At 49.8% G+C, this 22,208-nt stretch overlaps 1 protein-coding gene across 1 annotated transcript in view; it reads right to left on the reverse strand.

The window, feature by feature from the left end:
* Nucleotides 1-744: 744 nt before the first annotated feature.
* NOL10 (nucleolar protein 10) overlaps nucleotides 745-22,208 on the reverse strand; it is a 137,600-nt gene continuing 116,136 nt past the window's right edge. The window contains exon 20 of the mRNA XM_008584326.1: nucleotides 745-1,174. Coding sequence (XP_008582548.1) covers nucleotides 1,133-1,174 — 42 coding nt within the window. The 3' untranslated portion in view covers nucleotides 745-1,132. The remainder of the gene's footprint in view (nucleotides 1,175-22,208) is intronic.

A 22,208-nucleotide genomic window follows, 5' to 3' on the forward strand; every position in this document is an offset into this window, starting at 1 on the left:
CACCCATGTTCATAGCAGCATTACTCACAATTGCTAAAAGGTGGAAAGAACCCAAGCGTCCATCAACAGATGACTGGATAAACCAAACGTGGTCTGTACGCACAGTGCAATATTGTTCAGCCATAAAAAGAAATGAATCTCTAATACATGCCACCCCATAGATGAACCTTGAAAGCACTGTGTCGGGTGAAATAAGCCAGGCACGAAAGGACAAATATTGTAGGATTCCACTTATACCAGGTACCTAGAGCAGGCAAACTGGTAGAAACAGAAAGCAGAGTAGAGGGTACAGGGGCTGGGGGCAGGGGGGGAAGTTAAGTGACAGGTACCGTTTCATCTGGGGAAGATGAAGAGTTCTGGAGGTGACAGTGGTGATGGCTGCACAACAACGTGTGTGTACTTAATGCCACTAAATAGTACACTTAAAAAGGGCTAAAATAGCAGAGTAATTCTCTGCATGAAAGGACAGGCCATTTCACCTGTCTGATGAATGGCCTGAAAAAGTTAACTAAAAGCCTAACTGAGAAGTTAAGCTATGACCCAGTTAACAGTGTGAAGCCTGCCGAGCACTTGGGCCAGCACCTGGGTCCGGGCCAGGGTCCAGGGTCGCGATGACACCCCGTGCACCACAGCTGCCACTCCCTCAGGTGCTGGCTTCCCACGTGGAAACCCCATAAGCATCAGGGAGGCAAATTCAAGTTGAGTCATCTGCAGGATGTGCGAACCCAGCCAGGACCTCCAAACTTGGCAGCCTCAAAGGAAATGATTTTATTTTTTTTAAGACTCTCCTGTAACCTAGACACTCAGCTGGGACTCTGCTTGCTATTTCAAGACTTTCCCAAACAGTTGTGTTTGCAAGGACCTTCATAAACACACGTTCAGGGGAAGGAACAGGGCTTCTCCAGGCCTGCTGGTCCAATTCCCTCGGCTCCCTGTGCTCCTCAAGTGTTTTAACAGGAAAACGGAGCAGAGGACAACAGACGGCCAGGAAGCGGCGTGGCTCTCAGAAGCTGCCTCTGGCTGTGGCCTCTGCCGTTGCAAAGCAGCACAGCCCCGCAGAGTGCACAGTGAGCCAGACCCGCGCGGCGCTCCGCTGGCCCTGATGGAGACAGTTGGGGGACACTGCTTGCACTCACACGGGCGTCAGGCCTCGACACTTCTCTTCTGTCGTGACCTGGAAACAAATGTATCACTCAATCCTGGCTGCACACGTTCACTGGGCATGTGGGGAGCCCCCCAAGGGGCTGGCAGAGGCCCCTGAGGCCTGAAGCCAGAGCCGTCAGGCCTCCACCCAGTAGTGTGTCGCTGCCTGTTTTCCTCTTGTCCCCTCCCTCATGGCATCTCTAAGACCACAGATGACACTTACCTGACCAGGGCCCTGAGAGGGAAGGTTGAGGACCGTGTCCAGATGGCACATGGGATTGCTCTCCCCTGAAGTATCTGACTCGTTCCCTTCAAGCCCTGCATGGCAGGAGGGCCAGTTCGCCCCAGAGGTCGCCACGGCCTCAGCCCTCCCCACCGGGTCCCTGAGCGTGAGCACTCGGGGGCTCCAAGCCTGAAAAGCCCAGGGGAGCGCTCAGCCTCACCTGTGGGCTTCCTCCACTTGAGTCAACCAGCCGTTCACCATCTTGCCTTATCGCGTGTCATTTTTTTTTTTTTTTTTTGGTGGACTTAATTTTTCCAACAGTTCCAGATTTATAGAAAAATAGAGAAGATAGTACAGGGAGTCCCATACACCCCACACCCGGTTTCTCCCAATACTAACATCATACATGAGTAGGGTACATTTGTTATAATTAATGAACCAATACATATATTATTACTAAGTCTATAGCTTATTCAAATTTCCTTAGTTTTTACCTAAAGTCCTTTTTCTGTTCCAAGATCCCCTGCAGGAGACCACGTCCCATTTAGCTGTCATGTCTCTTTAGGCTCCTCTTGGCTGTGACAGTTTCTTGTGGTTTTTTGCCTCCATTTTCAGTCTGGGAGCTCCTTAGGGGCAAAAGGGAAGTCTCACCACACCCCCCAAGTCCCCTCATGGGGCCTAAAATAACACTGTGCCCATCCCAGGTGCTCCAGAGATGCTGAAGGGGTTGGGTCAAGGCATCAGCTCTTAGGCTCGTTTCTCTGAGCAAATGTCAAAACATCAGCCAATAGACCGTGTAAGATCAAGCCATTAAACGGGTTGTCTCTGTAGAGACGGGGTTCTGGAGGAATCTTGCTTATTTTGGTTACATTTGTGTAATGCATAAGTCTTAAAATAATCAGTATGAGCCAGCCCCTTCCCCTCGCAATCAGCATGTATTTCTCTTCTAATTAGAAAATCAAATCAAATCAAACTGTTAGCTGGGGCCAACAGTTTCATGGATGTTACCCATTGGATTCTCTCAGCACTGGAGGTGGACGTACAGTCATCTTTTGACACATGAAGAGGCTGGTGCCCAGTGACATGAAGTGACCTAAGATGACTCAGTATGTTCAGGATGGGCCCTGAGTGTGGGTTTCCTGGCTCCCCCTGTCCAGGCCCACTCACGGTTGGGTTCCTGAGGAAGCCATTTGGTTTAAATGCAATCCAACACACATGCAAGTGGCCCCCAGCCTCCCCTAAGGCCACACCTGTGAAGAGTTGCTGTTGGAAGGAGCACTGGGAGCCCTCGTGCCATCAAACGAGTTGCTACCTCTCAGCTCCAGGGGCTGTGGGTCTGGGGCTGCCATGGCTTCCAATTTCTTAAGAGATACTGGAAATACCCCAATTTTCAAATGTTGGCAACTAACTCAATTAAACAAAAAACAGTCAGTGAGCCAAACCACACAGGTCTGTGGCTGGCTTTGTCCAGTGTGACCTCCCTGCTGGAGGACAGAAAGAGGACAGCTGCTGTCTCCATCTAGTTGAGCCACAAGGAGGAGCCTGGGGGAGACCTGGGAGACCATGAGCAGGTCAACTTGGCGCATGCCGACCAGCAGAGTTTAGGAACCTCAAGAGCTTCCTGTGGATTACAGGTGGGCTGAGAAGCTGATCTCCAGATCTTCCCAGAACATTCCACATACATGGTGACTCCACCTCCTGACACAGATTTTAGGGTAGCTACTGTCCAAGCTTCAAGAGGAAGACTCATGGCCTAAGATAAAAGGGGCAAAATTCTAATGATGCCATCCAAGGTGGTCTCATGAGCAGCACAGGGTGATATGTCAGGTGTGAGTCCGTGTGGCAGCCCCGGTGCCCACCTCCGGGCGCCTACTGTAAAGGATCTGCAGAAATATGCCAAGACAAGTCATCAGTCAGGGCCTAACCTCAAAGTGCAGCACAAAGTTAGGAAACTGGCATTGAAAAGGTAAAACCCTGATGGTGGAGGAGGAGGGAAAAGTGCTGCATTTGTCACGCGTGAAGCAAGAGAGCATGGAACTGCACCCGTTTCTGGGAAGGGGAGGTTTGGCATTGGTGAGTGACAGCTAAAAGCAGGACCCCGACTTCTCTGCCTCCTGCTTGCTCCTGAGGAGCTGGCGGCGGGGAATGAGAAGAGGCAGGCGCGGGCTCCTGGGCCCCGTCGGGAGGTGGGTGGTGCCTGCCAGGGCGCTGGTGTGTCCAAGGCTCTGTCCCATCCTGGAGTTCTTGATGCCCTCCCCCCATGCCACCTGCTCCCGCTCCTGACTCCATGGACCTCACTGGGGACCCAGGGCAGAGGTCAATGGATGGAGGAACCGTCAATGGATGGAGGAACCTGGGAGGCGTGAGCTGGTGGGTGGCTTCTTGGCGGCTCATTCCAGCACTTTCCTCATTCAGCACCTGAAGTATCTGAGCACCTGTTGTCCTCCTAGCTCCTCTGTGGAGCAGGCAAGTCAAAATACTCATGTTTAGGGCCGGCCTGTGGCTCACTTGGGAGAGCGTGGTGCTGATAACACCAAGGCCGCAGGTTCGGATCCTATATAGGGGTGGCTGGTTTGCTCACTGGGTGAGCATGGTGCTGACAACACCAAGCCAAGGGTTAAGATCCCCTTACCGGTCATCTTTTAAAAAAAATGCTTATGTTTGCTACAACTCTCTTCCAGCCATGCTGGGGGGTCTTAGTGTTAATTTACATCCTCCAAGGCCCTCCAGGCTGGAATTCCCCACATAGGACCCTCCCCATCCCGGGCATGAGTCCTTAGTGATTCCCTTTCTCCCAGCCAGATTCCAAGTGCTGGATCATCTGTGTCCCCCAACCCCACCTGTGCCATGTACTCTACCGACAGGCTGTGCCCCATCTCCAGTTCCTGGGACCAATCCTGACCCAAGACGAAAGGCACCTAGGCAGTTCCTGCCCTGTGTTCTGAACTCATTGCACATCACCTTTCTGTCTAATCTGCCCCATCCCATGCCCTAGGTTTGATAACTGGGTATCAGTCTTGATGCTCTGGTAACTAGAGGGGGCCATCTTCTCGTCAGTTCTCCTGCTGAGGTGGAAGTCACGGCTTGAACACGCCTGCAACGCAAACTCCCGTTCACCCGTAATTCTGTACCTGCCATGACGTGACACAAGACCCTGTCTAGAGCAGCTCAGTGTAAGTGATAAGCTCTGGGATGGTAAAGCTTCCCCTCTCTGGCCACCTGAGCACATTGCTCAGAGTCCATTCTCCCAAAAGAATGGTCACTGGGGGCAGGATTGGGCTCCTTATTCCTTGAAGAAATTATTGCCTGCCTGTTACATGTAAGACACTGCATTTGGTGCTTTCACACACCTGATCTCTTATTTATCTATCACTGAGCATCTACAGTGTGCCAGGCATGTCCTCAGCCCCTGGCGGTTCTGACAGACACGTGGCTGTAAGAAGAATAAGGACCGGATGCAACTTGTTCTCCTCATAAGGACCTGGGAGGTAGGATGATTAGTCTGATGTTATAGATCAGAAATTAAAGCTCAGAAGATAAATTAAGCCTAAGGTCACACAGCTGAGAAGTGCCGAAGCGCTTTATACCAGGAGTTGGCAAACTCCACAGGGCTAGAGAGTAGAGATGTTGGGCTTTGTGGGCCGTGTCTGTTGCAACGATTGAGCTCTGAGGTTGCAATGCAAAAGCATCCATAGACAATACATAAGTAAGTGAGCGTGGCAGTGTTCCAATAAAACTAGTTACCAAACCAGGTGCCAGCTAAATCCAACATGACTGGTGTCCTTATAAGAGGACAATTTAGACAGAGACACAGACGCACAGGGAGAACTCCATGTGAAAACAGAGGCAGAGATTGGAGTGATGCATATACAAGCCAAGGAACTCCGGGGATGGCCAGCGACTCCAGAAGCTGGAAGAAATGCTGTAGAATCCTCTCCTAGAGCCTGCGGAGAGAGAATGGCCCTGCCAGCACCTCAGTTTCAGACATCTGGCCCCAGAACTGTGAGTCAATAAAATTCTGTTGTTATAAGCCACCCAGTTTACGTACTTTGTTATGGAGGCCACAGGAAGCGAATATAGCCACATTCATTCATTCAGTTCAGAAATGCTTACTGAGCACCTACGATGTACCAGGCACTTCTAAAGACTCTGGCAATACAGAAATAAAGAAGATAAACAGGATCCTTGCTCTTAATGGAGTTTCTATTCCAGTACAGGAAGACAGACGTAAGTAAATAAACAAACAAAAACTTCTGATAATAGGGAGAGCTATGAAATAAAAACAGTAGAGTGATTGGATCGTGTGTTGGTTCCCTAGGCTGCCATAACAAAATACCACAAATTGGTTGGCTGGATTTGGTTCATTGGCCACAGTCGGCCCTCCTGCTCTATGCAACACTGTCTCACCTCGGTGGCATAAGAACAGGCCTCCGCTGCCCTCCTCATTTTGTAGATGGAAACTGAGGCAGAAGGTGGAGTGACTGGTTCCTGAACAAGCCGAGGGCTCGGACCCAGGCACTTCTCTCCAGAGTTCTTTCTGGGTCAGAACTGGCTTGGCACAGCCCCATGGACCTGCAGGACCTGACTTCAGACAGGAAGGAAATCTGCAGACGCTCTGCAGGAGGGGCTGGGTGCTCCAGGCAGGGCTGGCCCCTAGGTCTGCCACCTGGCCAAGAGCCTCTAGCCCACAGCTATCTAACCCCCCACGGCTGCTCTGGCTGTCTCCTCAGCTGCCTGCCAAGGGACAGACGCATCCAGCCAAGTCTGCGCATATAGGAGATGCCTCACGTTGCCCCACATGGCGGGAGGCAGGGGCCCCTGAGCCAGGCTCGGCCTCCAGCTGGGCTTCCAGGGAAACATGCGGAATCTCGTGCAGCCCACCCTCCTGGGCTCCTTGGTGACTAGGTAGGTGTGGCTCTGACATGGAGTGTCAGCCTTGCAGCCTCCAAGCCCTCTTGGGTAGAAATGACTTCACAAGAGTTAGGATTCAAAGGAAAATAAGTCCAATTTAGTGGATTGTGGGGAAAGACAGGCACTCCCCTCCAAGCCAGAGCTAGGGAGAAAGATCCTGTCCCTCCCCAATAAAACAAGGCAAGGCAAGGACCGAATCCATTGTATGAGGGAAGGATGTTGAGACAGGGTCTGAGTGGCCAGCCTCAGAGACTCTCCTGTCCCTGGTCCCATCTGTGCTGCGGCTGGCCTGGGAGGCACCCCACAGCACAAACTTGAGCAGTGCCACTGTGCAGACATCTGAATGGAGGCGGGGCTCTCAGACCTGAGCAGGGTTCAGCTCATGTGGCCCTGCACGGAGATGGCGTCCTGTTTCCTGCACCCCAGCAAAGTGTCCCTGGGTGCCTGAAGTGGGCCTGGCTTTGCCAAGAAGCAACAGAGGCAGCACAGACACTTTCCTGTTCAATCCAGAGCTACAGGGCTAGAGCAGCAGGAGGGGGCTTCGTGTCACCCTCGAGGGGCCACAGTCCCTGTTACCCCACTCGTTAAGTCCTTGCTGCAGGCCAGAGAGTCACATAGGCCCTGGGAACACGACATGTGCCGCAGCCTCGCCGCAGTGCTGCCATCCACTCTTACTTGTGGAAACTGAGGCAAGCGGGATAAGTGACTTGCCCCCCATCACGTGGCTGTTGAGTGGCAGAGCTGGGATTTATCCCTGGGGGGTTGACTGGAGCCCCCTTCTCGTCCCCACAGCAAACTTGAGAAAGGGCAAGGAGCCAGCCGCTGTCTCTGCTCTGGAGACAAGTCCCAGCCCCCTCCAGCCTTCTAGTCCTCAGTAAGCCCTTCCGCCACCACCCAGACACATAGGGACCAGCACTCATGCTCCGGGCTGGCCCCTGTGCCTGGAGGGTGTCAGGACCACTCCCACCCCAGCATCGCCATGCCCTGCCATGCTTTTCTGGGCTGGATTGTGCCCAGATGAGGGGAGGCCTCTGATCCTGTCGGTCTCTTATACACCCCCCAGCCCACCCCCCTGCCTGGGACAGTGCCAGTGACATAGTGGTGGCTCAGAACACATTTTGTCTGTAGAATAAACATCGGTAAAATTTAGGAGCAAACTGAAAAAAACAGGTATGTTCAAGTCCAACTGACTTAACATTCTGCAGTCCTCCAGCCCTGTTTAGATGTCATATCCTAATAAAGGAAGCGGGGACTGTGGTCAGGTGGACACAGATCAGGGGCCTCAGGACCTGCTGGCCGGCAGAGCTAGAAGCTTCCAAGCTGCGCCTGGCCTCTTTCCCTCCAGCCCCAGCCATTGCCACTCCCACCCCCGCCCACCGGCTCCTGCCTTTACTTCCCACCTGGCACCAGCACGTCTTTCACAGCAGACGACACAATGTGCTGATCCTTCAGGAACAGCAGCCCACAGGCCACCTTGCAAAGACTCTCGGGGAGAAACAGATGCCGGAAGAGGTCTTGCTGCAGGACATTCTGCAGCCTAGAAATGTCATGATGTTTTATTAAAGCCATCGAGTTGTAAGCCAGGTTCCTGTCTTGTCTGTCATTATTTCAGTGCACATCTGCTTTGGGGGAAAGTCAAATACGTGACGCTCGAGAGGTTAGAGTGATGAAATCAAGGGGGGGAGGGATAGCACCTAAGGGTGCGATGAGAAGTTCATTCAGAGCTCGGGGTTTACTCTCATCCAGAAAACTGCAAGAATTAGCTGGACGGGGCTTTCCCACGAAGGGTCCTGGTACTATCCCAAAGGGAGGGAAGGAAGGTCCCGGGCAGACCAGCGGGCAGCGTGTGCCAGGAGAGAGGAGCAGCCATGCAGACGTGTGTCCTGCTCTTCTTCCGCAGAAGCTCCTGGAACGGCTCTTCACAAGACCGAGAACGGGCCGTAGCTGTCACAAGAGGGGTGACAACTTATATTGTAGATTTCAGCCGACGACACACAGTGCTGCAAATGGGGTCAAGTAGTCGGGAGGGGGACCCCAGGAGTCCAGCCACCCTGTTTCCATGGTAACGGAGCCTGTGACCCGAGTGTGGGTCCCACTTCACCAATACGGGGCTCTGGGCCTCATGGGGAGCAGAATCGCCACGATGGTGCCATCTCATTTCAGTTAGACGGCTGGCCTTGTGGGTGGGGGGTACCCACGAGAATAATGGCTAAGCGGGGTCCGTGCTGGACCAACAATGCCAACACTGGGCAGGGCGGTGTTGAGCGCCCCCAGGAACAGCCTTGTGCCAGGAACACACTCACTACATGCCCCCAAAAGCCTCTTGGGATAGAAATAATTATGACCACTTGACAGATAAATGAAAAGAAATTAGGAAGGTTTAGAAGTGTTCCCAAGTTTTCAGGTACCATTAAGTGGCAAACCCGGGCTTCAAACCCAGGCATGTCCCCTGAGCCATGTGTGCCTGGGCCTCTGTGGTCGTCACAGTCCCTGGAGCCCTGAGGGTGGGAGGCCTGGTGGTGGGCAGCCTCGTTGTTGTTGGCTACAATGTTGCTATGGTTGCCATGAACCAGAATGGACTGTCACCCACACTTGGTAAAATTCGTGAAGGTCAGGCCAGTCTGAAGGTCTTTCAGGTTGACCTGTTTTTAAGGGCACTCTCAGCTCTGTGACAGTGAGACCCGTTCCCGTCTTTGTCCGCTGTTGTTGCTGTCACCAGAGGGTGCCGGCCAGGAGCCAGGACAGGCCGAGCCCAGGCGTCCACCCACCCCGCCAGGCCTTCGTCTGCATCAGGCTGGCACAGCTGTCCTCCTGGGACCCGCCAGGGCTGGACGTGGCTAATTTGAGGGTTATGGGTAGAGACCCAGGCCCTATGAACAGTGTAGCTAAGATTTAATAATAATAATTATAAAAGCTGAAGGAAAGTGGGGAGAGGAGGCGAGGACAGACCCCCTGCTGGCGTCAGCCATTGCACGTGTGGCCCCCGAGGACTCCCAGGCTAGGGGCAAACTGGACGGAGGCAGCCCCCAGACCTCTATCATCCACTTCTGTCTAGTGCCTGCCCCTCTCCCCTCCTGGAAGAAAAGAGAATCTGCTGGTCTTTCCTTCCTGCGGTGCTTTACTTGACTACATGAAAGGCCATGGTCCTACTCGCTAGGCCAAACCCTCAGGGAAAATCATTATTTTCCAGCAGAATCGTCTTAAATGACTCTTCAGGGATCCCTCCTGCTCCCTCTCTGGCAAGAGGAATGCCCCCTAATGGGATAAGAGAAGCCCACAGGTCTGGAACATTCTACCATGAGCTGAGCAGCTGCCCGCCTCCGTGTCGCCTGCCTCCGTGTCCCGCTGTTCTCGTCTGCGTCTCTCCCTGCCGCTGGCTCTTGCTGCTGCCTCGGTTTCTTCTCAGCTGCAAGAAGCCCCACTGGGAAAACGTCCCAGGATTCTGTGATGGCCTCAGTCACTTCTCTCCCCCGCTCCCTCCCTCCAGTTCAGCCCAAGAGCTGTGACCAGGTCGCCCAGCCTGTGGTCCCAGCCACCGAGGGACCCGGCCTCCACTGCAGCACCCACTCCCCAGGTGCGACTGTGGGAAGAGTAAGCCTGCAGTTAGCCTCGCTGCCTTCAAGTCTCTGCCGCTTACCAGCCTCTTCTTTGTCCCCGCTGGAACTCGGTTTCCTTGGCCATAACCGTCTTCATAGCTGGCCTCAGGGTTCCATAAAGCAGCACCCGGCACAGCCAGATTCGAGCTCGGCATCCAGCAACTTTGGCCCCAAGCTCTTTGTCCTTCGGTCCATCCTCCCACACTCCTCCAGCGACTCCTCTTTACCGTGCAAAGCCAGAATCTACTCCTCTGTGACAATTCGTGGCATGCCCCTAAGAGCTTGCATTTTCCAGCAAGCTTATTTGAAGTGAGGGTGTAAAGTCTTCATGCTCACATGCGGATCTGCAGTTCCAAGCGTCTGCCACGTGCACAGCACCTCACCACAGGGGACTCTGGACTCCCTCATCTAGCCACAGTGACAGAGGAGGTGAGGTGGTCACGCCGCTGAGCCCCTCCTGACATGCAGCCAAGGGCAAGTCATCCCTGTGGCCCGCTCTGGGCAGGAGCAGCACATGTGCATGCGGCGGGCACTTGGGTGGGCTCAGGACAGCAACAATCTCATGATCATAGTTCTGGAAACACAGAGACCTGCCATGCTCTGCCAGGGAGGCCCTCAGGGCTGGGAGGGGGCCGGGAGAGGATCTGCCTCCTCGCTGGAAGTTCGTGCACAGAGAACTTGTGCAAGGAGGGAAGGAAAGCCCAGCTTTGACCAGGACAGATTCTCAGAGCTGGAACGCACCTTGGCCCTGCTCACTTCAAGCCCAAACCGCCCCGTTTGCCTGGTCAATTGTTAATTAAGGGTGTGTTCTCTGCCATCCTCTCTAATTTTTTCAGCCTCATCCTCCAATGTGAAATTTCTATATTTTATCAATGGCTGCTCTCGAGTCTCTTAGCTGGTCCCAAACCTTCACTGAGGCCCTAAGATAAACCCTAGCACCTGTGAAGGGTTTGGCTGAATCCAGAAAGCTTTTCCACGTCCATGAGTTCATTGACCCATCAATTTACTACACAAGTTGAATGGAGCGAGAACTTGCTGTGTGCAGGGCCCTGGCCCCGGGAGCTGTGTGGCTGCTCCTAAGTTCCTCCCTCTGCTAAGAGGTCTCTGTAAGCACCGTCATGGTGACTGGGCAGAAATGCCTGCTGCAAATATTTGAGAAGACCAGGTGACGTGTTTGGTGTCAGAGTATCCATGGGCATCAAAGAGAAGAGTCCATTAGCCACCTGGTGCTGAGATGAGCCTGTGGGGCCTCAGTGAGACCTGTGGATCTTGGTTTGGTAACAGGGAGGAACATAGGAGCAGCCACGCAGCTCCCAGGGGGCAGCTGGAGGGGGCTGGGCAGATGGCCCCACAGCCTGCAGAGGGAGTGACATGAACGGAATCGATGGCATGCGGAAGTCAGGGAGAACTCAGCCAGGCAGAGGCAGCTTGGTGTGGGCTTGGTGGACATTCCTTACACAAGGGAACCCTTAAGCCAACTGCCACGGTGTAACTCTTGGACCTCAAGTGAGGCTCTGAGCCTCACCTGCTGAGGGTAATGACACCAACAAGCCCTACGATGCCTCGTGCAATGACCCTGTTCTCAAACGTTACATATAGCAGCTCACATAATTCTCCTAACAACCTGGGAGGTAGATACTGTGATTACTCCCATCCTACAGATGAGCAGACTGAGGCACAGAGAGGGAAGAACTTCGCCTTAGGTTGAAGAACTAGCAAGCAGAGAAGCTCGGTGTGGACCCCAGGATCAGATGAGATACGTACAGCACCTGGCACCAGGCCTGGCACGTCACCAGGGTGTGGGAAACAACTGTGTGTGTCAACTGGACGAGGCCACGTCCACAGACTGAAAAAAGCAGGTGGCCGTCCCCAGTGTGGGCGGGCCTCATCCAATCCATTGGGGCCTGGGTAGAACGAAAGGAGAGTGAGGGAGAATTCGCTGCCTCTGCTTGGCTGTCTTCGAACTGGGACGCTGGTCTTTTCCTGCCCGCAGCCTCTATCTGAAACATCGGCTTGAGCCTGCCAGCCTTCAGACTAGAACTCACACCATCCGCTCTCCTGGGTCTCCAGCTGCAGATCTGAGAACTTTCTCAGCCTCCATAACTGAGCGAGCCGATTCCTTATAATAACGTTCTTTCCATCCACATGTATCCTATTGGTTCTGTTTCTCTGGAGAACCCTAGTACAATTGGCCTTGTGATGCCAGGACTATGCCTCCATTCTCTGCAGCCTGCAGAGTGCCAGGCACTGTGTATTTATTAATTTGACATATATTGGGCTGACCAGTTAGCTGGGTTGGTTAGAGCGTGGCGTTATAACACCAAGGCCAAGGGCTCGGAACCCTGTACCGGCCAGCCACTAAAATACAAATAAACAAACACGTATTAAGTGCTCGCTCAGTGCTCAGGAGAAATAACACAGTCCTTGCCAAGGTAGGGTACTGGAGGCAGAAGTTAGTAGTCGGTAGCAACAGCGGGCTGTCACTGCATGGCTACTGGTAAGTACCTGTGTGGCTCTCAACTATGACAGAAACCTGCAAGATAAAATTTACATATTGTGAGATTTGTGGCCATGCCTTTTACACGTGTTTTTCAAACAAACTTGTCACCGTGGAAACCCTCTTAAAACAAGATGCGACCTGGCTTAAAGAACCTGAGAGCTAATTACAATAGTGCTTTGTATTTAGTTACGCCTTTCTTCTGAGTTTAATAGACCTCACTCATTAAGCTCCACAACATCCTCTGAAGTCTTTAGGGGACAGATACTATTAAACCCATTTTACAGATATAGACACCAAGGCACAGACGGGTTAAGTGACGTGGCCACTAACTGGCAACTTCGCCATGAGCAAGTCCAGGCCAAACCCGGATCTCCTCGTTTCCTTCTGTTGTCTTTACTAACCAGACTCTATCCTGGGTTTTGAAAGCCCTTCATCATTAAAGGCTTACGAGTTTCCCACAGTTTGGTCTGGGATCCCAGATTCTGCCACCAATCGTGTGCACAGAAGGCTTGGCCAGGACACTGCAGAGGCAGCAGCAAGCAGAGGGAGGCGGTGGCTGTCGGAGGTACAGCCGGCGGGAAGATCTGTACCCATGCCGGCCGCCACGAGCTAAGACCAGAGCCCCACGGCTCACTCTGACATTCGGGGGCAATGCAGCCCTCAGAGACACACAGCTGACACCAAGCCATGCCCGCCCCGATTATAAGAGAATCTGGCCAACAACATCTTCCTTGAGCAGCCAGACAAAACCCACCTTGGGCCTTGGTACCAGCGCAGTGGTTCTCAGGTGGGGCCCCAGACAGCAGCAGCAGCATCTGTGATGTTAGAAATGCACATTTTCTGACCCCACATCAGACCCACTGAACTAGAAACTCAGTTTTACAAGCCTTTGGAGGCTTCCAATGCGTGCTCTAGCATCTCAGCCTAGAACGCTCCTCCCTGATATCCTGGCCAGCTCCCTTCCCTCTTTCCAGTCTTTTCTCAAATCTCATCTGAACTAGAAACTCAGTTTTACAAGCCTTTGGAGGCTTCCAATGCGTGCTCTAGCATCTCAGTCTAGAACGTTCCTCCCTGATATCCTGGCCAGCTCCCTTCCCTCTTTCCAGTCTTTTCTCAAATCTCATATTCTCCGTGAGGCCTAGCCTGCCTCCGGCTGGTTGCCCCTGTCCAGCCCTCCCACCGCTCCTTCTTACCCTGCATGGCACTCAGCCTTTGTCAGGTTTGCCACGTGTTGTCTGTCTCCGTGGGAAAACATCAGCTCCACGAGAACAGGCCCTTTGCTGAGTCTCTTGCACAGAGTGGTCAATACACAGTGGTTGAACGGACCACGGCTTTTGACTGTCACTGGATGAGCAATGAGGAGGAAGAATACTTGGGTGGGTGGGATGGAGTGGAGGGGTTTTCCAGCATGTGGAACCGAGGTGCGTGGGCTGCACAGGCCTAAGTGCAGAGGTGGTTTGATAGGCAGCTGGTAGGTGCTCTGCAGCACCGAGGAGAGGTGATCCGTAGTAAGGAAGAGGAACGAAAGGCTGAAAGAAGAAATCCTGAGCATGTCAACCCCTGTGTGGTGAGAAGAGCCGCGGGAGACGGTAAGGCAATGCAGGCAGTGGTGACGGCTACGAAGGAGGCGAGCAGCGCTGGAGGAGAGACTGACCCGAGATTTGGCAAGATCCAGAGATGAGCTTCCTTCCCTGAGAGCGAGAATGGAGGGAACAGAGGGGACTGAGGTGGGTTCCCATAGGGAAAGAGGTGACTGAGCAGGAGGCAAAGCAGACAAGGCGTGGCCGGGAGGACGAGGGTGGGGAGGGAGGCTGCACCTCCCCAAATGTCAACTCCCAACTAGAGCATCTGAAGTGGGAGCGAAGGGCTCTCCCCATGGTTCACTCAGCCAGGATTTATGGGAGTGGCTGTCAACAGGGGTGCGTGAGCAGAAGCTGGACAGGGAAGCGGAAAGGAACGCCAGAGGGAAACTCAACAGGCAGGTGCCTCAGCCGGCCCAACCTGAAGATCCCTTCAAATCCTGAGTCTAGGATTCATGACTTTGTCCTGTATCTGAGAGAAACTCAAGGCTACAAGAGAAATAGTTGGCCTCCCTCCCACTCAATGACTTTGAAGTTCCATCTGGGTTTACAAAATAGTCACAAACAGGGTCTGGAACCAACAACAGTCAGAGAATAACTTCCTCCTGCCTTAAGATGTGTGTATGGGAACTCTCACTAGGCAGGAAGCTTGCTGAGCACAGGGGGGTTTCCACCCACCTGGAGGGGAGGTGAGCACCAGGATGCCACCCCAAACTGGTGACTGTGACCTTCCTGAAACTCCTGCTTTAGGCCATAGGCCATAAGCCACGGCATCTTCTAAGAGAAGGGCATAACATTTTCTAATAAATTTCCATCCACCAGTGTGTATTCAGGATGAACATTCGATGTTTTGAGTAGTAGGCAGCACACAAGCCCCCAAAATAGTTCATTCTAATATTAACTGTCAGGGTTTTTTATTGTGCTAATTAATTTTGGAAATTTTACATGTGAATAAAAAATTAATTTTAATAATAAAAATTATTAGGGCTGGAATTTCCACCAAGTGTTCAAAGAGCTGTGTGCTGTCCTAAATCAAGCTACTACAGGTGCCTAGATATAAGGAAATTCCGAATGTAAGGCAATTCCATATTTTTCAAAGGAGAAGAAATAATTCATGCTTATATATATAAACCTTTTAGGAACATCAAAGAAATAATCAAATTTTTACTCATAATATTTATTTATACATACACTTTAAAAATCACTTATTCTAATACCTTGCTAACACCAAGGTCAAGGATTGGGATCCCTGAACCAGCCAACTGCAAAAATAAATAAATCTCCCCACCCCCCCAAAAAGAAAAATCCTTACTGTCTTATTCCAAAGTTTTGAGTAAAATTCAGTCACTCCAAGACACAACACATTCATTTACTTTGGACATTTTTTTTACTAAAACATATTTGCTTTTAGTATTCTCAAATGCAAAAGAGAGATGAATCATCTATTGCATATGAAAAATGGAATCTGTGGGCTGGCCCGGTGGCGCACTGCTACAGTGCGCTGCTTGGGAGCGCGGTGACGCTCCTGCCGAGGGTTCGGATCCCACATACAGACCGGTTCCCGCTCACTGGCTGAGCGAGGTGCGGGCGCGACACCGAGGGTTGCGATCCGTTGCCAGACACGAAAAAAGACAAAAAGGGGAAAAAAAAAAAATGGAATCTGGTCTTTTAAGAGTAAAATGCAGCTATGTAATGGCCATCATTTGCAATTGCTTAAAAGTAATGACAGCATAAACTCCAGGATTCTGTTTCAACTTCACAGATACATGAGTAAAGCAAGTTTTGAAAATCATTTCAAAACCAAATTAATCAAATAAAAACCCCAGTTTTTTCTTTTTTAATTAACTTTTTTTTCTTTTTTATTCCAGACAGGTTTTTAATACATTGAAAGTTTACCTAAGAACCACAGAATCTTTGAAATTTTCTTACAAAACCACTACACTGTTCTATAAAATCTATTTTGCATTTAACTTAGGCTGAGGATAGGGCTTTGAACTCATCTCATGTGCTCAGTCAAAAAAAGTTTTCACTAAGCTCTAGAAAAATGTTTCACTACACAATGTGTCACATTACAAGGAACAGCAACAATTATATGTTCAAGGGACAAATTTCAGGTGCGAACTTTTCCTTGGGGAGGGGAGAGGGTAAAGGAACTAGAACAGGACGGAATAGAAAAATATCAGCTTTATACGCTGCAAGATACAGTTTTCTAACACTTTTCATATACATGTGTTCCTTACTGTGGGACAAAGTAAAAAAACATTTGAAAAACACTGAGGTAGAATTTTGGAAACCAGAGGCAATAAACGGGGGGGAGAGGAAAAGGAGAACCCAGGCTTCTCAGTTTGGTGCCCTGTGTTCCATGACTCTAACAAAGCAGCGAGGCGTCCTCCCAGGATGGTCACAGAGCTAATCCCACCACAACGGAGGCTCTGAGTCAAGAGCCAGCTCCACATGGAAGAACGGAGCTCAGCGTACAGTGTGTGGGGAAAGAAGCACCTTGCCCGTACTCCTGCTGCTTAATTCAGTGAGAAAACAGAAGCAACTAGAAGAGAATGCCCACCTGCTACTCTTACCGCATCTACCCACCTACCCATCTGAGCGTGCCTGTGAATTCTGCCTTCTCTTTCATTACAATCTGCCTGTGTCTAAGTACATCCCATTCCCTCCTTGGCGAGTGCAGTAGTTTTAATATATGTCCATAAATTCTTTCGAGGGTTGCCAAATCTACCAAATAAAAATACATCCATTAAATTTGAATTTCAGATAAATATCATGTACTTTTTTAGCACAAGTATGTCTCGTGCAATATGTGGAAAGTACCTATTCTAATAAGTTATTTATCTGAAATTTGAATTTAACCGGGTGTCCTGTATTTTTTCTGGCTGCCTTTCCTACCCTACTTTGACACTCTACTCAAAAGACGGAGCCTAATTCCCCTCCCATAGAGTGTGGGCTGCTGTCAGTGACTCCCTTCTAACAAATCGAAGAAAGATTTGTAAGTGATGATGTGCAACTTCTGATATTAGGTCATAAAAGACACTGTGGCTTCCATCTTAGTCTCCCTCTTGGACTGCCTGCTCTGGGGGAAGTCAGCTGTCATGTTGTGAGGACACTCAAGCAGCCCTACAGAGAAGCCCATGCAGCAAGGAACTGAGGCCTCCTGCCCACAGCCATGTGTGAGCTTGAAGGGGGGATCCTTTAGCCCCAGTCGAGCCTTTAGATGACTATAGCCTTGACCAACATACTGATTGCACCCCCAGGAGAGACCTCGAGTCAGAACCACTCAGCTAAGCTGCTTCTCAATTCCTGACCCACTGAAACTGTTAGGTAACAGTTACGTTAAGCCACTCAATTTTGGGGTAATTTGTTACAAACAATAGATAACTACTACACCTACTTATGGATCTCTCTCCAGTACCTGTCCTCTCTCTCTGGCATCACTGCGTTTTCCCTCTCCTGCATTATTCCCAGCAGCATTTAGGCATGCTGTAATTTCTGCCGTCTTAAAGAAAACCCTCTCTTGATCTCACATATCCTATTTTCTATTCCCCTGTATCCAAAAATTCCTCCCAAGTATTGTCTATAATCACTATTTCCGACTCCTTTTCCCCCATATTCTCCTGAACTACTCCAAGTTGGCTTTTCAGCATCCCAACCCCTCTGCCACAGCTCTAGTCAAGTGAGAATCACAGTCTGGTATAAAATTCAATACCCTCTGGTATTAAATCCAATGTTTAATCTTCAGTCCTCATCTAACTTGACTCAATTATTCACTCAATAAACATTTGTTAAGTAGCTACTACGCGCCAGGCATCGTTCTAGGTGCGGGATACACTGCAGTGAACAAACATAAAAACACCCCCACCCTTACTGAGTTCACATTCTAGTGTGGAGCGGGGATGGGGGACCAACAATAAACAAGTAAACCCCTATCAACATTTACAGATGAATGATATGATGTCTGGGATCAAATATTTCCAAATAATGGGGGCAATGGGTAGGAGTAAAGAGGAGACAAGATCAGCTGTTAATTGTTAAGTGGGTGCTGGGTACATGGGAGCTCATTACACTCTTCTCTACTTTGGTAGATGGTTCACATTTCCCATAACAGAAAGTTTTTTAAAAATGCAGGTTATGTCATTTATTGTTTGCCATCAGCCAGGGGATGGGGTGTGCTGGCAGTGCGGTGTGGCAGTTTAAATAGGGTGCTCATGACGACACAAGATGGCTGGGAAGAGCGGTACAGGCAGAGGCAATCAGAAATGCAAGGCCCCGGACTAAGAGGAAGCCTAGAGTGTTCAGGGAACAGCAAGAAGGTGGGTGCGATGCCAATGAGCAGATGAAGGGGCCGGACACGCCGTGCCTTGTAGGCTACTGGGAGGACCTAGGCTGTTCCTCTGAGTGAGAAAGGGAGCCACTGCAGGATTCTGAGAAGAGGAGAGACATGATCTTAATTCAATCTTAAATAAGCTTCCTCTGTTCAGAACAGAATCCTTGATTACCTCCTCACCCCCAAACCTGCTTGTGCTGCAGTCTTCCTGGTGACACTCCATCTCTGCCATTGCTAAGGCCAAATATGCTGGAGTCAAACCTGACCCCTCTCACTCCCACATCCTCCACATCTGCTCCAGCAGTAAATCCTGCCAATCTACCTTCAAATCTACTGGGACCTGACCCTTGTCTTCCCGGGCCAGGCCACCATCACCTCACCAGGACTGCTATGGCACTTCCTAAAGGGTCTCCCTACTGCTGTCCTGGCCCCAGAGGACACAGGCCATCTTCTCCTGGCAGCTGGAGAATAAAAGAGATGGGAAACCCACATACAATTGTCTTAGAAACTTTAATAAGTTCCACTGCAAGCAAAATAAAACACTCCATAAATGGCACTTAAAAGAATATTATTAAGACTAGCCCAAGTAGGCTACAAAATATTTGTTTCTGCTCTTATGACAAATGATGGATAAAAATGAAGCTAAAATTCTATCCTAACTAGTAGAATTGAAATTCCCTCTCAAATCCGATATACCAAAGAAGATACAAGAAAATGAAAACTGAAATGACATTTCCGTTATTTTACCACATACAGTGTTTCATAAAGTTACCATGTTAATTTCAAAAATAATTTAGGTTAAACTTATCATAGAAATAACTTTTAAAAGGTTCTTTCTTCAGATTTTTAGGCTGAACCATAAATAGGCAAAGAGTTAAATAAATTACAGATCAGCCATATAATGAAATATTCTTAAGTTAATACAAAAGAGTGAAGTCGATCTCCTTACATATGTATAGACTTGGGAAAATGTCTGTTTTATTAGTTGCTACGGGTTAAATGTGTTCCCCAAAAGTTCATGTATTAAAAACTTGACCTTCATTGGAACAGTGTTAAGAGGGTGGGGAATCCAATTAAAGTATTTGAAAGGCAGGATTAAGAGGTGATTAGATTGTGAGAACTGTGCCCTCGTGAATGTATGATCCATTTGTGGGTCCATTTGTGGGTGTGGTTCTGATGGCTTTATAAGGAGAATAGTGAGGAGGTTAGTCTCTCTTGCTCAGCCCATTCTCGCCATGTGACACCCTGTGTCACTGTGTAGAGTCACCACCAAAGATCAAGGCCTTCACCAGATGTGTTCTCCGGACTTTGGACTTCCAAGCCTCCAAAACTCTAAGAAATGAATTTCATTCCTTTATAAATTACCCAGTTTCAGGTATTCTGATACAAGCAACAGAAACAGATGAATAATAATCAGAAGAATTAAGATGAGGAACAGCATGTATAGTATGATCTTATTTGCATTATCAAAACAGATGTGTATATCACTGTCTGTAAAACAGAAAAAGATTTGAAAAAATACTGTTATGAGTTATCTCAGGATTAGACAGGGATGGGTTTGTTATGATGGGTCCATGTCACTTTGATAAGACAATTCTTTTTCAATGAGGCTTTGTAATTCAAGTACAACATGCACGGGGAAGAGCATACAAGTCGTGAGTGGACCACAAGTAGACCTAGTGCACCCATGGGTGAAAGTATCACCAGGTGAAAGAACAGAACCAACCAGGGTCCTAATGTCCTATCATGTCTCTCCCAATCACTTTCCCTTCTCTCCAAAAGCCATCACTACCTAACTGCTGAAAACAACTTGGAAAACAAAATACTTGGGCATTAGGTCTGGAGTATCAGAGGCTGAGGGGGATCTGGAACAGGGGAAGGGGAGAAATCGTAACTCATAACCAACCCCCAGCACAGGCAATTCCTGAAAGGGCCAATGGAGAGACAGAACTGAGTCTGTGATGGACATCTAAGAAAAACTGGCTGAGACAGTTGCATGAATACTGTTCCATGCTCCACCACTCCTCTCACTGCCCAGGTGTTTCCGGAAAATCTCAATATTAAAGAATATTTGGGTTCAGAGGTGTGCGTGTGTGTGAAGACCCGTGAGGTGAGGGGAACTGGAGAGAAGAAGCTTATGAAGTACCCACGAGCCTCACACTGTGCTAGGTGCTTTACCTAATATAAGTGCCTCGTTTCATTCTCACAAAAATCAAAAAAGTATTAGGCTTATTTTATAGGCAGAAACGAGACTCACAGAGGTTAAACAAACAGCCAGAGGATACAGAACTGGTAGGTAACAGAGCTGGGACTCAATCCAGGTTGGCCTGTCTGCAGAGCCCACACTCTCCCCACGGCACCGCCTGCCTCCCACGTGTCCAGAATTCCTCCCTGCTCTCCTCTTCCCCCTGCTGACAAACAGCCAGAGGATACAGAACTGGTAGGTAACAGAGCTGGGACTCAATCCAGGTTGGCCTGGCTGCAGAGCCCACACTCTCCCCACGGCACCGCCTGCCTCCCACGTGTCCAGAATTCCTCCCTGCTCTCCTCTTCCCCCTGCTGATGGCAGACTTCCCAGCTCTGAGGGTCCTCCTTCCACAGAGCGCATGAACTCCTTCTGCTAAAGCACTGCTTATGGAACTTAGTAGCACTGTGACCCACTGGCTCCCCACAAAACAAGGATGTCCTCCAGAGAAGGGAAGAAAAGCAGGGCCTGGGGAAGTCCGGGATAGATGTGGAAGCGCCTGACCTCGGGAAACAGGTCTAGGCATAATCACCCAACCTCTGGGGAAAATATCCCAGCCAGCACAGTGTCCCTCTCTATTCTGCTAGAACTTCTTGCCCCTGAAGAAAGCAGTGTGAGAAAGAGAAGAAAGCATCAGGGAAGCTGAAGCCCTTCCTGCGAGCAGAGGTGGTTAATGAACAGGAGTTTAGGGGAAAGAAGCTGACACGGGAAAGCAGCTATAGCAGGGATAGAACAGATGACTCTGGTACCACAGCACAAGCTGGGCTGGCTACTCAAGTAACAAGAATCACTGTCTGATGACCATGTCTGTACACACAAACATAACGACCACCCACACCCACACCCACTGCTATGGTTTGAATGTTCCCCCAAAACTCACTGAAGGTTGATCCTCCTTCTAAGAGTGTTAAGAGGGTGGGAAGTCAGACTATGGGATTTGAAAGGTGGGGCCTTTGGGAGGTGATTAGATTGTGAGGACTCTGTCTTCATGAATGGGTTAATCCATTCGTGAATCAATGGTTTAACAGGTTATCAGGGAGTAGACTAGGGCTTTATAAGGAGAGAAAGTGAGCACGTGAAAAAGCTCTTGCTCAGCCCTCACTATGTGGTAACCTGCATCACACAAGACCAAGAAGGCCCTCACCAGATGTGCTCCCTGGACCTTGGACTTCCCAGCTTCCAAACAGTAATAAATTTTGTTTCTTTATAAATTACACAGTTTCAAGTATTCTGTTACGGGCAAAAGAAAACAGACGGATACACGCCCCTTCCCCAACTACATACCATCCACACTTTCTTCCTGGAAACAGACGTCATCTCCCAGACCAAAGAAATGAACAGATGCCCCATGCTGCCTAGTGGTGGGCCAAGACAGTCCACAAAGAAGCAGACATGACAGGGAAAACTGCTGGGAGGAAGGGAAAGATGCTGAGAAGAGAAAACGGGAGACCTGAAGAAATAAGGAACAATGTTGAGCAGGAGGAAGAAAAGAGAGAGAGAGAGAGATCTGACTAATTGTGGAGCCCTGGATCTAGGAGTTCCTGAGGCCCGTTGCATATTCCAGAGTGTGGTCATGTTAATTAAGGCCTTATGCTTTTTGGCTTCGGGCACAAGTTAGATTCTATCTTTTAGAGTCAAAAGAGCTACTATTTCAGTTGTGCATAAAGAAACTTTGAA

Source organism: Galeopterus variegatus, unplaced genomic scaffold (genome assembly GCF_000696425.1).
Source record: "Galeopterus variegatus unplaced genomic scaffold, G_variegatus-3.0.2 Scaffold3225, whole genome shotgun sequence".
NCBI classification, from domain to species: domain Eukaryota; kingdom Metazoa; phylum Chordata; class Mammalia; order Dermoptera; family Cynocephalidae; genus Galeopterus; species Galeopterus variegatus.